At 34.6% G+C, this 11,608-nt stretch overlaps 1 protein-coding gene across 1 annotated transcript; it reads right to left on the minus strand.

Annotated features, from left to right (window-relative positions):
- Positions 1-464: 464 nt before the first annotated feature.
- LOC122311471 lies at positions 465-8,473 on the minus strand. The gene is made up of 6 exons (XM_043126024.1): positions 7,017-8,473; positions 3,671-3,726; positions 3,352-3,582; positions 2,101-2,392; positions 916-1,112; positions 465-833 (listed from the first exon to the last, which is right to left on the minus strand). The coding sequence occupies exons 1-6, from the start codon at positions 8,139-8,141 to the stop codon at positions 680-682; spliced, it is 2,055 nt and encodes a 684-aa protein (XP_042981958.1). The 5' UTR covers positions 8,142-8,473; the 3' UTR covers positions 465-679.
- Positions 8,474-11,608: the final 3,135 nt, after the last annotated feature.

Consider the following 11,608-nt stretch of genomic DNA (forward strand, 5'->3'; position numbering starts at 1 on the left):
TTGAATTATAAAAACTTTTTTTTTGGGGGGGCGGGGGGGTGGGGTGTGTGTGCACTACCGTATTCTCCAACTTAATTTTATGCACATGCATAACTCTTTCTGATTGTTCACGAACCCAATTATCGTTCCCTGTTTTGTACAATCCAAAACAGAGGCTTGCTACTTCCCATACACTTACAATTGTGCATTTGATTATTTCTGAACTATCATTCCTACTCTTTTCATCAAGCATCTTGTCCTCAAGGTGAAAGTAAAAGTTGCATGCAGAGTTAGACACGGTGCATCTTGATCTTGCTATAGGATGGATCAGTCGAATTAAATTCATTTTTAAGAGAATCCCAAATGACAAACTAGAGCACATAAATGATGAGAGAGATATCAAACATTCACTTGCGTCCCAATATGCATGCATGCAGCCAGCCAAACAAAAATCGATAGGGAAGGAATTAGTAAATGGCTAGTAATGCTTGTAATAATGCAAATTTATCTTATTTTGTAACATGAAACTATAGTTCATTTAACGACCAAATGTATCAATTCTAGGCATTATATACAATATATCTCCCTTTGCCAAACCAGGTTTGAATCTAATCGAATGGAATCGAATCAAATCAAATCAAAATGTGTCAAAAATTGCTTTTTGATGTCCAAACAATGGCCAAGAAGGGATGGTGGATGTTCAAGAGTTGAGTGACCAATCATAGTCTTGATACACAATATGTACAGGGCCACCATCCCCCAAAAGATGTGTCAAAAGACCTGCTTTTGTTGCATCCGAGTAATTGAGGATCCACTTCAGTATTTCTTTCTCATTTCCAAAATCCACATTGCACCTGCAGGGAATCCAATGTGAAGGAATCAATATAGTCCTATATAACTGAATGGGAAAATAGGTATATGCACTTGAGCACTCACCACTTAATAATTCGGGTGAGATAAACAGTTCTCTTCTCCAAGTCCACCTCCATTCCACCAGCCTGGAAGAACTCTCTTGTGGCACATTTCAATTCGGCTTCAACTCCTTGGGGCGAGAAGAACCTCACTGTTGGGCTTGACCTTGTCCCATTACAAAGCCCAAAGTGGACCAATGGATTTAATTTGGCAAGAGAAAGCTGAAATTTTATTGACCAAGGTTAGTAGTTTTATCCGCCATCAAATCTCTGAATTCAATGATCTTGTCACATACATTACGCTTCGTGGGAGATAAAAACTGGTTTCTGAAAGATTCAAGTTTTGTTTCCTTAAAAAGGCCCTCTCGACCACACTTCAAATACAAAAGTCCAGCCTGACATTTAGGCCCGCTTTGGATTAAAAAAAAAAAAAAAAAAAAGCCTTCAACTCATCTCAACTATTTTTACATTATCCTTATTCAAATTTCTATACTAAATATAATAAACAATTTTCATCTCAATTCTTCTCATTTCAACTCGCTATCCAAATCTCACCTTAAAATTCTTTTCAAAATTTTTAGTACTATAGTATACTAAAATGTTGCATCCAAAAGTCATCCTGACAAAAACTAGAAGGAGAAAATACTCGAATCTCCCTTACACTAATTTGCAATCACTTTTCAAGTTTTACTATAATCCCATTAAACTACCAAAATTTATAATCTGCCACTCCTTCAAAATTTGACATATATCCACGATAAGAAATTTTTGAAAAATACTAAAATATATAACAAAATAATTTTTAAAAAGTACATAAATTAAAAAAGAAAAAAGAAACATCACAAAAAAAGGGAACAATTTAAAATCGAGATTGTGTTTTTGAAAAAACAAAAGATAAAAATTAATAGCTCTTTGCAAATATAAAAAACAAACATAAAACATGGAATGTTTTTAAAAAAATAAATAATTTTTTTAACTTAATAGGGTATTGATTTTTAGGAAGATTGGGTATATTACATTTTCTTCATAGTTTGGCAGTGATTGAAAATTAGGTATTAGTTTTTAAGGCCTTTTCTTCAAATAGAATTATTCATTAGTTTAAACAAAGTATGTGCATTTTTTTCCGAAAACAAAAACATCATTTATGGAAGAAGAGACTAACATATAAGTTGCATATATTTCGTAAGTGACCCAAGTTAAAACCATTTACCTCCAAACGTTTGTCTCCGGTGCCAAAGGGCTTGACAATGGTGTATGGGGCTCTCCTGTTCTTTCTGAGGATCCCATGGTTAATTGTATTGAGGGAATAGGGCTGCCCTCCGACTACGTATAGGTAATCGGAAAAAAAGAATCTCCTATCCATTACACCCTCTGGACACCCTATCCTTATTACTGCATGGATGACCATGGCATTGTACAGGTTCAAAAAGAAGGCTAGCTTTTCATTTTCAGAGAGAGCTACAAAGTTCACCCGGTGAAGTTCTCGAGCCAAATTTACATACCTGCATTTAGAAGGTGAAAACAACAAATTATAGAATATAAAATTATTTAAATTGTACATGATTCGATAAATAAGCAACAACTTCAAGTACTTCATAAGGATTGCATTGTAGCTGACACAATCTAAGCCATCTCCTTCAAAGAAGAAACTCTTATCATGGCTTATTGATTATTGATAAATTGTTTTATGGGCACTGGTATTAAAAACACACTACTTGAATGTTTTTAGGCAGTTATGCTAACATACCTGAATGAAATGAAGGGACCAAAGAATCTTCGATTTAGGGTAATAATTTCGTCTAGACGTTTTGACCAACTTTTTTTTGCTTATACTCTCCATAGATTGACCATTGTGTATATTTGAGGAAAAATGCTAAATATACTTAAGAAAAACTTACAAAAAACCTACTTCTTCACATATCAGCTATTGATATGCTGAAAATTATGTTAAATTTGAATTTCAAAAGAAAACTAACAAAATGAGTCTTGTACATAAAATTGAAAGTACATGAGCACTACTCATATTTGCAAGCCCCACCACCTTCTTTTGCATGATTCATGAATCTCCCATTTTCTACTAGTCCATTAGATCTCCATCAAGCAGTATAGTATAGGCTTTTAAAGATCAGCCATCTTGGTCATCTCCGGACAATGATACCAAGTAAAACACACAAGATGGGTGGATGTAACAGGTTTCACAGAGCATTTTACCTCATATTCACCTAGTGTTAAGTAAAAGTTTTCTTCTCTGTTTTGGTGGTAAGTGATTTGGGGAAGGATACCCCACAGGGGAAGCAATGGTAAAAACAGACTTCAAATTTCTAGAAAAGGGAAGTAACGTCCCGGCAGTCCTAATTTGAAATCAGAAGTCAAGATAAAATGTGATTGCTCCATAAATTGCCAGAACATGAAGTGCAGTTGTAGATGGAATAAAGTAAATCAGGAGGAGTATCAAGTGTACCTCCGAAATTCCTCACTGTTGCTGATACCCACATAATCAACATGCTGCCTGTCAAGGGACGAATATGACTCCAAAATGGCAGACATGATCTTGGTTAGCCTTTGGCCAATCATAGCTGCAGGCTTGGGCTCGCAGTCGTTTACAGATCCTCGGAAATTGAAGCATTTTGGAATAAAGGGTTCATGCTCAAGGAAACGATAAAAATGGTTTCCATCTTCAAAATCATTTTCCCTATATAAATAAGTACCAATAATGAAAACAGTGCAGGAAAAAAACATAAACTATAATACTTGTTATCACTCAATGCAGATATTCTTACCCAAACACGTGATTGATGAAATGTTTCCTGGCCAGCTGCTTTCCAATGTCAACAGCCTGCATTTGGGTCATATACAATCCAGTATATATCCATGTAAGAGAGACAGCTTAAGGATAATCCAAACTGTTTTTCTTCTTTTCTTTTCCTTTTTTTCTATTTTTAATTTTTTTCCAGAGAGATGATTGGCGTGGCAGATGTATGAATGACAGATGTAGAGTTCAACAGAGAATGCGCTTGGGAAAAAAAATAGATGACTATTAATTCACAATTCGCCATAGTGTATGTAGTCCTTAATGTCCCTATAAATTTTTTGCAACTAAAATAGGAAGATTGAATGTATGATAGAATCAAGATTCCAAATCATCTAAATATCTAGCTCTTACTCTTGGTAAGGCAAAGAAGCAGCCAGTAGATGTGAAAATGTTAAGCGGGTTCAAATCATTACATGAAGAGTACAGTACACAGTTTGGGTAGGTATTCTGGCGTCTGAAGCCAGGGATAAAACATAAGAAGCAGGGATCCGGGAAATCTGCATCTCTTAACCTTTCAAAATCAAGTGATAAAATTTGGGACCTATAAAATTTAGTTTACAGCCTACCTGTGCTGAAAGGAAAAACAAAAGAATGCTACTGTACATGGAGGATTACAAATCACATCTAGCATGTTGGAAAAAGATTATCTTTTCAGAACACGCACCACCCCCAACCAGTGTTGGTGAGAGCACTAGTTGTGTTCAAGTTCAAGTGCAAACACCATTTGAGCCTAGGGGCAAAGCAGTGCCTAATTGAAGTAAAGCGAACATTTTTAAAATTGATGTATGATAACAAAAATTGGTAAAATACAATGAAAAGAAGGTTTAAAAGACAAGATGGTACTTTGTTTAGCCTATTAACTCAATTTATTAGAGTATTAGTCAAGAATGCAATCAAGTAAACATCTAATTTACATAAAATTCAGCAGCATTTTATATAATCCTCTTGTGCATTACTACATATATACCTCTATGATATTTCATAGCCATAATCAAATTAAAATACATGGTTGAATCAAAATATTCCAAAAGGGCCATGACCAAAAAAGCTCATGAATTGTTGGTATTGACTTCTATGCTAACAAAACTAGTCAAATATAAATCATCTAGAAAGCCATCTTGAACTATTATAAAGTATTCAGATCATATACATCACATATGACATGTGGCACCGTGGTACGGAAATGATCTTCAATATCAATTAAATACTTCATAATATTCGTTTACATCATTTTCTGGGTCATGGACTGATATTTTATATATTTTTTTAAATGATAGAAGCTTTTTCTTGTCGTTTCTTTTTTTTTATGCTTCGAGCTCACACAAAGCAACAAAAAGAGCGCCTTCTTTTGTAAATGAGCTTCACTTTTGGTAAGCGAAGCGCTTAAGCCAAGCCTCTAAACTTTGCTCTTAACCTCGCTGTTACCAACATGACCCCCAAGACTCCCACATAAAAAGAAAAAAAATTAAGCAGCCTGTATGTCATGCTTTGTTTCTCCAAGACAAACTAAGTTCATATAGAGGTCATATCATCAGGTTAGGTAATTACTTATTTACTTGTAGTCCTGAGGCTTCTATACCAAAGTGATCACAAGTTATGGAGAAAAATGAGAACTTTTCTTTTGTAAAAAAGTAAGAATTACGATCCTATATAGCTAGAAAAGATGAGCAAAACGAACAAATAAAATGAGGCTTAAAAACCTGCTAATCACCAATTTTTGAATGCTATCTGTAATATTTATCTTAGAAGAAAATGAAAATTAATCACATATAACTTGAGTATAGGAATTTGGTGTTAACGAAAAATCATTTATGCTTAAAGAAATTTTTATCTTTTAGTTTTGAATTTTTTGGCTTCATTTTTTCCTTTTTCCACTTTATTTTTGGATTTAAAGAAAAAAAACTGGTTACTTTTATCTTGAGTTATCTCTTTGGTATCTTAAATTCTTTAATTTAAAATTTTTATTTATTCTTTTATTTTTTATATTTTATATTTTATGTTTTCTTGTACATTTTTTATTAATTATTTTATTTATATTTTTCTTTTCTGTTTTATTTTTAAATAAATTTATTTTTATATTTGGATTTGTTTATTCTAGTACTTTTAAATATATTTGTAATTTTTAAATAATTTTTTAAACTACCTATTTTTTATAATCTTTTCAACATGTGTCAATCGTTGTCCGAGTGTTAAAATTTTCGTTTAAATTAATCAACAAAAATCTAAAAAACGACAAAACTAAGAAGCAAAACTCCATATTAAAAACTCAAAAAGGAAAAAAAAAAAAAAAATCTGTAAAACCTCAGTTTGAAATAAGAAATTTGTATTTGGGGACAGGAAATTTGCCCCATGACAAAAAATTGTAACGAACGGTTTTATGGGATGGGTCCCCCGGAGCCAACCTTTTATTCTCTCTCTCTCTCTCTCACTCACTCACACTCACACTCTCACTCCACGACTCAACCTTTCGACCACAGATCTCGGGGAGGAGCCAAAATTTGAACTGTTTGAGATACCTCCAAAATATATTAATGGGTTTTGAGGCAATCAAAGCTTTTTAGGGAAATCATGCCATAACTCGTTGGATTGGGTTAACATTATGATTTGAAAAAACCGGCGAACCGCAACTTCAGTTCTCCATATGGTTTGGATTTTATCAACATCCAATAGACAATTCAATGTAGTATAATTATCCCATATTTAGCAGGATTGACAACTAATAATCCCCATGCAGCAACCATCACTGAAATCCATTAGAATCAGACATAATTATTCATATGTATATCCACACACACATAAATATAATATATGTGCCAAAGTATGAGTAGGCTTGATTTGTTAAACCAAAATCACGCCCGTGGCTCTCTTTTATCTATTATTATCCCTCAAGAGTCCAATAACAGCGTCGTCTAACCACTTATTTCCTTCTCAGCAAACGAGGTGCCTATCGTGCAGCCCCGCATGTTCGTCATCATTAATGTCGCCTATACAAAACACATCTTTTCTGGGTCTCCCAAAAAAGGTCAAGGGCATAATCGTCCTTCTACACTTTCCTCGATAGATACAGAATAATTATTATTTTATGATACCCTTTAATACTAATACTTTTAGACACTAGCAGGTCAGCGACTTCAAAGTTCTGTCTAAATAATCAACGATATGGAAGCTCATCAAGCAAGTCAAAATAGTTTATCTACGGTCGCCAACAGATGTATGAGATCGTGAGCCAGACCATTGAATATGATGCATTCAGGTACAGGTGATGGATAAAAAATTTAAAAAAAAAAAAAAAGATCGTGTACGCGTTTACATACCTTCCTGCGACCGCAGTCCAAGTGCTGAATCAGCACCTCCACCATCTCGCTCCCAGAGAAGCAGTTTTTAACGATCTTCATCTTCATCAGACGGTCCTGAATGGGCAGTCTCTGCCGCAAAACCCGGACGATCCCGATCATCTCGTCCGTCTGTTCGTCCTCGGTATCATCAAATCCGTAAACGGGCGGTGCAGGCGCATCATCGGGACATTTGCTACCAAGCATCTCCTTCAACCTCTTGTCAAAACCGCCACTGTTTCTCAGTGAGTTCAACGCCACCAAACCCCCAAACAGTTTCTCGTTGAAGAATATTTGCGGTACGGACGAGCTCCCTGTCCTCTCGATGAGCTCCTTCTCTCTTTGAGGGTACACGTCGATGTTGATTTCAATGAATTTCAGCCCCTTCTCGCAGAAGAACCTTCGGACCGCAGTGCAATCCCGGCAATTGGACCTCGAGAAAAAGCTTATTCGGCCTTTGAGTTGCAAGTCGCTCTTGACCTTGACGACTACCTTCAGCCCCGAGAGACTGAACTCGGTCACGTCGCCCGAGTTTGGTCCCTTCTTCGAATCGTCTGCGTTGTTGCTGCTGTTGTTGTCGCTTTCTTTCAGAGAAGACAGTCGCCTCACGATCGCCGACGAAAGGCTGTTGCTCCTCTCGCGGATGAGCTTCCCGATCGACGGCATGTCCACGGACAAAGACCGCGACCGTTGAAAAGATACGGCGCCGTCTGAACTCGAAAGCCCTGGGGGGGCCTCTGGCCTAGGGAGCTGCGTATGAGGTTGGAGGATCTTAACGTCGTCGTTCACATTATTCAAACCATGCGAGTCGGGGCCAGATTCTTCGGGCACAGAAGACGTTGATTGGCTGATGTCTTCCCGATATTTTTCTTCAAGTACCTGTCCATCATCTTCTGGGTGTAGTAATTCCCTCTTCTCAGGCTGGATCTCTATACTGGAGAATTCTGCGGATTCTGAAGCCTGTTTATCCACATGACCTTCTTCTGCCCGATCAATCTCCTGGGACATAGAACCATTTCTGTCAGGATTTGTTTCAAGCTGTCCCGGATTGATCATCTCTTCTACCGAGTCCCTTGCATTTTCCGATTGGATTTGGATCGATTCCATTTTGTCTTTCTCTCTATCAAAGAGACGAAAACCGAAGAAAAACAAACAAATAAAAAAATCTTAACAGACTAACGGAATCCTGGTAGAGGAGGAAGACGAGGAAAAGCAAAAGGAATGAGAGGTGCGGAGCGATGGAATCGGAGTAATAAAGGAAACAAAACAGGAAGATGTCAAAAGAATCGAGACATAGGGACCCTTTTTTCGGTTACGATTTTGATTGGGCTCGGTCAGCCGGCAGCCCACGGATATGCATCGGCCCCACTTTCTTGTAATTTCCGGGGTTCGAATTGGCAGGCAGACTGCCACTCTATCCTAGTTTCCACCAACCGGACGAAGATGCCCCCTTGACCAACGCTTCGATTAGCCGAATGAAGGAGGGTTTATTTGGTAAAAGACGTCAAGAGGGAACGCCCGGACTTGCGCTAATTTAGGTTCTATCTCGTCTGACTGGGCCACTCGTCACAGTTGACACGGCAAAGAGTCAAAGGTATAACGTAAGATCCTCCAAGTGGCGGCTGTAGAGTGCGTCTAATGGCGTCGACTCAACTCTTTGGTTGGAGAAATTCGTATGGACCGGGCATGACTGCATGCCATGCCACCCCCCCAATATATGAAAACGTGTCCCATTAGCAAACTAAACCAAATTTATGAAAGAATTTTGGCAGTTGATGTGGTCTCTCGTGTACCAAATGTTGTAAAGACTTATTATGTGGAAGGTATGCATCAATTTATTTTCTACAAGATCTAACCTATGTTATTTGAAAAATAAAAATAAAATCTAACCTATGTAAAAAGGAAACGGGTTGAAGATTTGGGTATCATTTCAACAATAAATTAAAATGAAAGTTAAATAAAATATAATTAAAATATTATTTTTAAATATTATTATTATTTTAGAATTTGAAAAAGTTGAATTATTTATTATATTTTATGTAGAAATTTAAAAATATTGTAATGATGAGATGAGATAAAATATTTTCACTATCTAAACAGAACAAAATGCCTAATGTGTAAATTGATATTGAATACAGAACGTATTTTATAGATACAGATATAAAAAAATTGAATTTGAACGAGTAGCGAGCGGTCAAGTTTTGTTCATTTGATTTGTATCATCTGAGCACGAGCCAAGATCGAGTTTTCCATCTAGTTGCATTTTATTAGGAAAAATAAAATTTTTCTAATAAAATACATACATCACACATTTGATAAGAAAAAAAAAAAAAAAAATTGTGTGTGATATGTAATATAAAGGTGATTAGTAGAATTTTTTTCATGGTAATTTTTTTTTATTTTGTTGCTACAGCTGAAATGTTCTATGGTAGTTGTTAATTGGCTACGGGAAAACAAGGTCAAACGCAATGGCCTTTGTTTGTTTGATTATTTCGTGTTAGTATTGGTCAGATTAATCATAGTCATACCATGACTACGTATGCATGCTCATACAATACTTTCAGATTCAAAGTAGATTGTGATCAACTCGTCGTCTGGAAAGGGTCATTTGCTGAAAATTTTAGCTGACCCAAAAAAATAAGACCAGCCTAAGAAAACAGTAACATTTTTTAATTTATTAATTACTCCTTATAATACATTGTATTTGCAAGAAAAATAGTTAATCGCAGCGAGGAAAAACAAAGGTAAGGGAATCACAATATTTAAAATTTACATTCAAAATAATTGGTAGCAGTTCTTTTATATGGCAGTTGTATAAAGCCTAATTCCTGCCCCTACACATTCTGTATATACAAAATTTCATACACTATATTATTATCTCATATTTATGTTATTATATAAAATGTGTTATATTTATTATTATTAGATAATTATTTATTAAATAATTTTTTATTGATAATAAATATATCATATTTTATATAATAAAATAAAAATAAAAAAATAATATGATATATAGGATTATTTTACTGTATAAAGCCCCAAAGAAACATCAATCCTTTCATTGAATTTTGTTCCTCCAAATCAATTAAGAATTCTGCACCGTACGTACCTCACCACCGCCCATCTCACCACTGGGACCTCCCAAGAGAGGCGGCCTTTTCTAGCACCATGATGTATGCTTGCCTGTTCCCTCTAGTAGGATTTAACACTAATCGATCTATAAAAATTTAAAATATTATTTTTTAATATTATTATTATTTTAAAATTAAAAAAACTTGTATTAAAATTTAAAAAAATTAAATTATTTAATATATTTTATATGTGAATTTAAAAAATTATAATAATGAGATAAAAATTTTAAATTGAGATGTGTCTTCCAAACTTATCCTGAGATCATATGGTTTCAAACTTGTCTAATATTCTCATGCCACAACTTCCCTCTTTCAAAAGATTTAAAAAATACAGCCATATTGTAAGATGATGAAGAATATTATTAGACCAAACTTAATTTTTAAGTAAACCTTTTTAATTTTTGAAGTCTCGAAAGTAAAATATAGTTATAAAAAATCATTTTATTTAAATGATTTTATTTCTTTATGAATATTATTTAATATTCATCATTTTGTTTTGTGTTAAAAACTCCATTTATTTAGATGATTTTATTTCTTCTGAGAAATATTTATTAAGACACATCATTTTATTTTATGACAAATAATATTATTTTTAGATCAAGAATAAAAAGTTTAGTTTAAATTTAGGTCTCATTTGATTATACATACGAGAAGAAAAATCTGTGAATAATAGTGAGATAATTTGTGAATAGTAGTAAAATAGTTTGAGTTAAGATTTTTATGAAATTTTAGAAAATGAGAAATAAAAAGTTGAATTAAAAAAGTTATCAAGTTGAAAAATTATTAGAATATAATTTTTTAATATTATTTTGTTTTGAAATTTAAAAAACTTGAATTGTTTTTTTTTTTTTTTTACGTTTTATTTGAAAATTTAGTAAAGTGATAATGATTAGATGAAAAAGTGAAAATTTTAAAATTAAAAAATATTTATATTTAAATGATATTTGGATGTTGAGATGAGATAAAATGAGATAGTTTCAAATATTTGTGAAACCAAACCAGTGTATATATCCCTTCCAATTATTTTCTACTCTTTATTTTTTATTAGTCTTTTATTACCATTGGATTTATCTTTACCATTGGATTTAAATCAACCTCAAATATAAGGTAAGGTTCTGATACCCAAAACCCTAATACCCTCCCCCTCATTCTTTCTTCTCTCTTTCATTTCCTTTCTCCCTCTCATGTGTCATTCCCTAGCTCAAGACCCTTGCACCCTCTTCCTCCCTTCTCTCGCACCAACCATCGTCAGCAGCCACGGAATCATCATGAACAGCAACCACCGCAAGGCGCACACACGGCCAACCAACCTCCATGTAGACACCATCGAAAACCTCCTAACTCCTCTCTCTCATCCTCTTTGTTTTTCTCATTTCTTGGTCGCCACCCATGACATTCCACCAACCGTGCCGCCTCACACTACTTTAGCAGTGCTGCACACCT

The sequence above is a fragment of the Carya illinoinensis genome, chromosome 5 (assembly GCF_018687715.1).
Source record: "Carya illinoinensis cultivar Pawnee chromosome 5, C.illinoinensisPawnee_v1, whole genome shotgun sequence".
NCBI lineage: Eukaryota > Viridiplantae > Streptophyta > Magnoliopsida > Fagales > Juglandaceae > Carya > Carya illinoinensis.

Coding starts and splice junctions, on each gene's coding strand:
- LOC122311471 (XM_043126024.1), bottom strand. CDS start 8,141: ATGGAATCGATCCAAATCCAATCGGAAAATGCAAGGGACTCGGTAGAA. Junction 2,393..3,351: donor AACAGTGAGGAATTTCGGAG/GTACACTTGATA, acceptor TTCTAAATGCAG/GTATGTAAATTTGGCTCGAG. Junction 1,113..2,100: donor CCGGAGACAAACGTTTGGAG/GTAAATGGTTTT, acceptor ATAAAATTTCAG/CTTTCTCTTGCCAAATTAAA.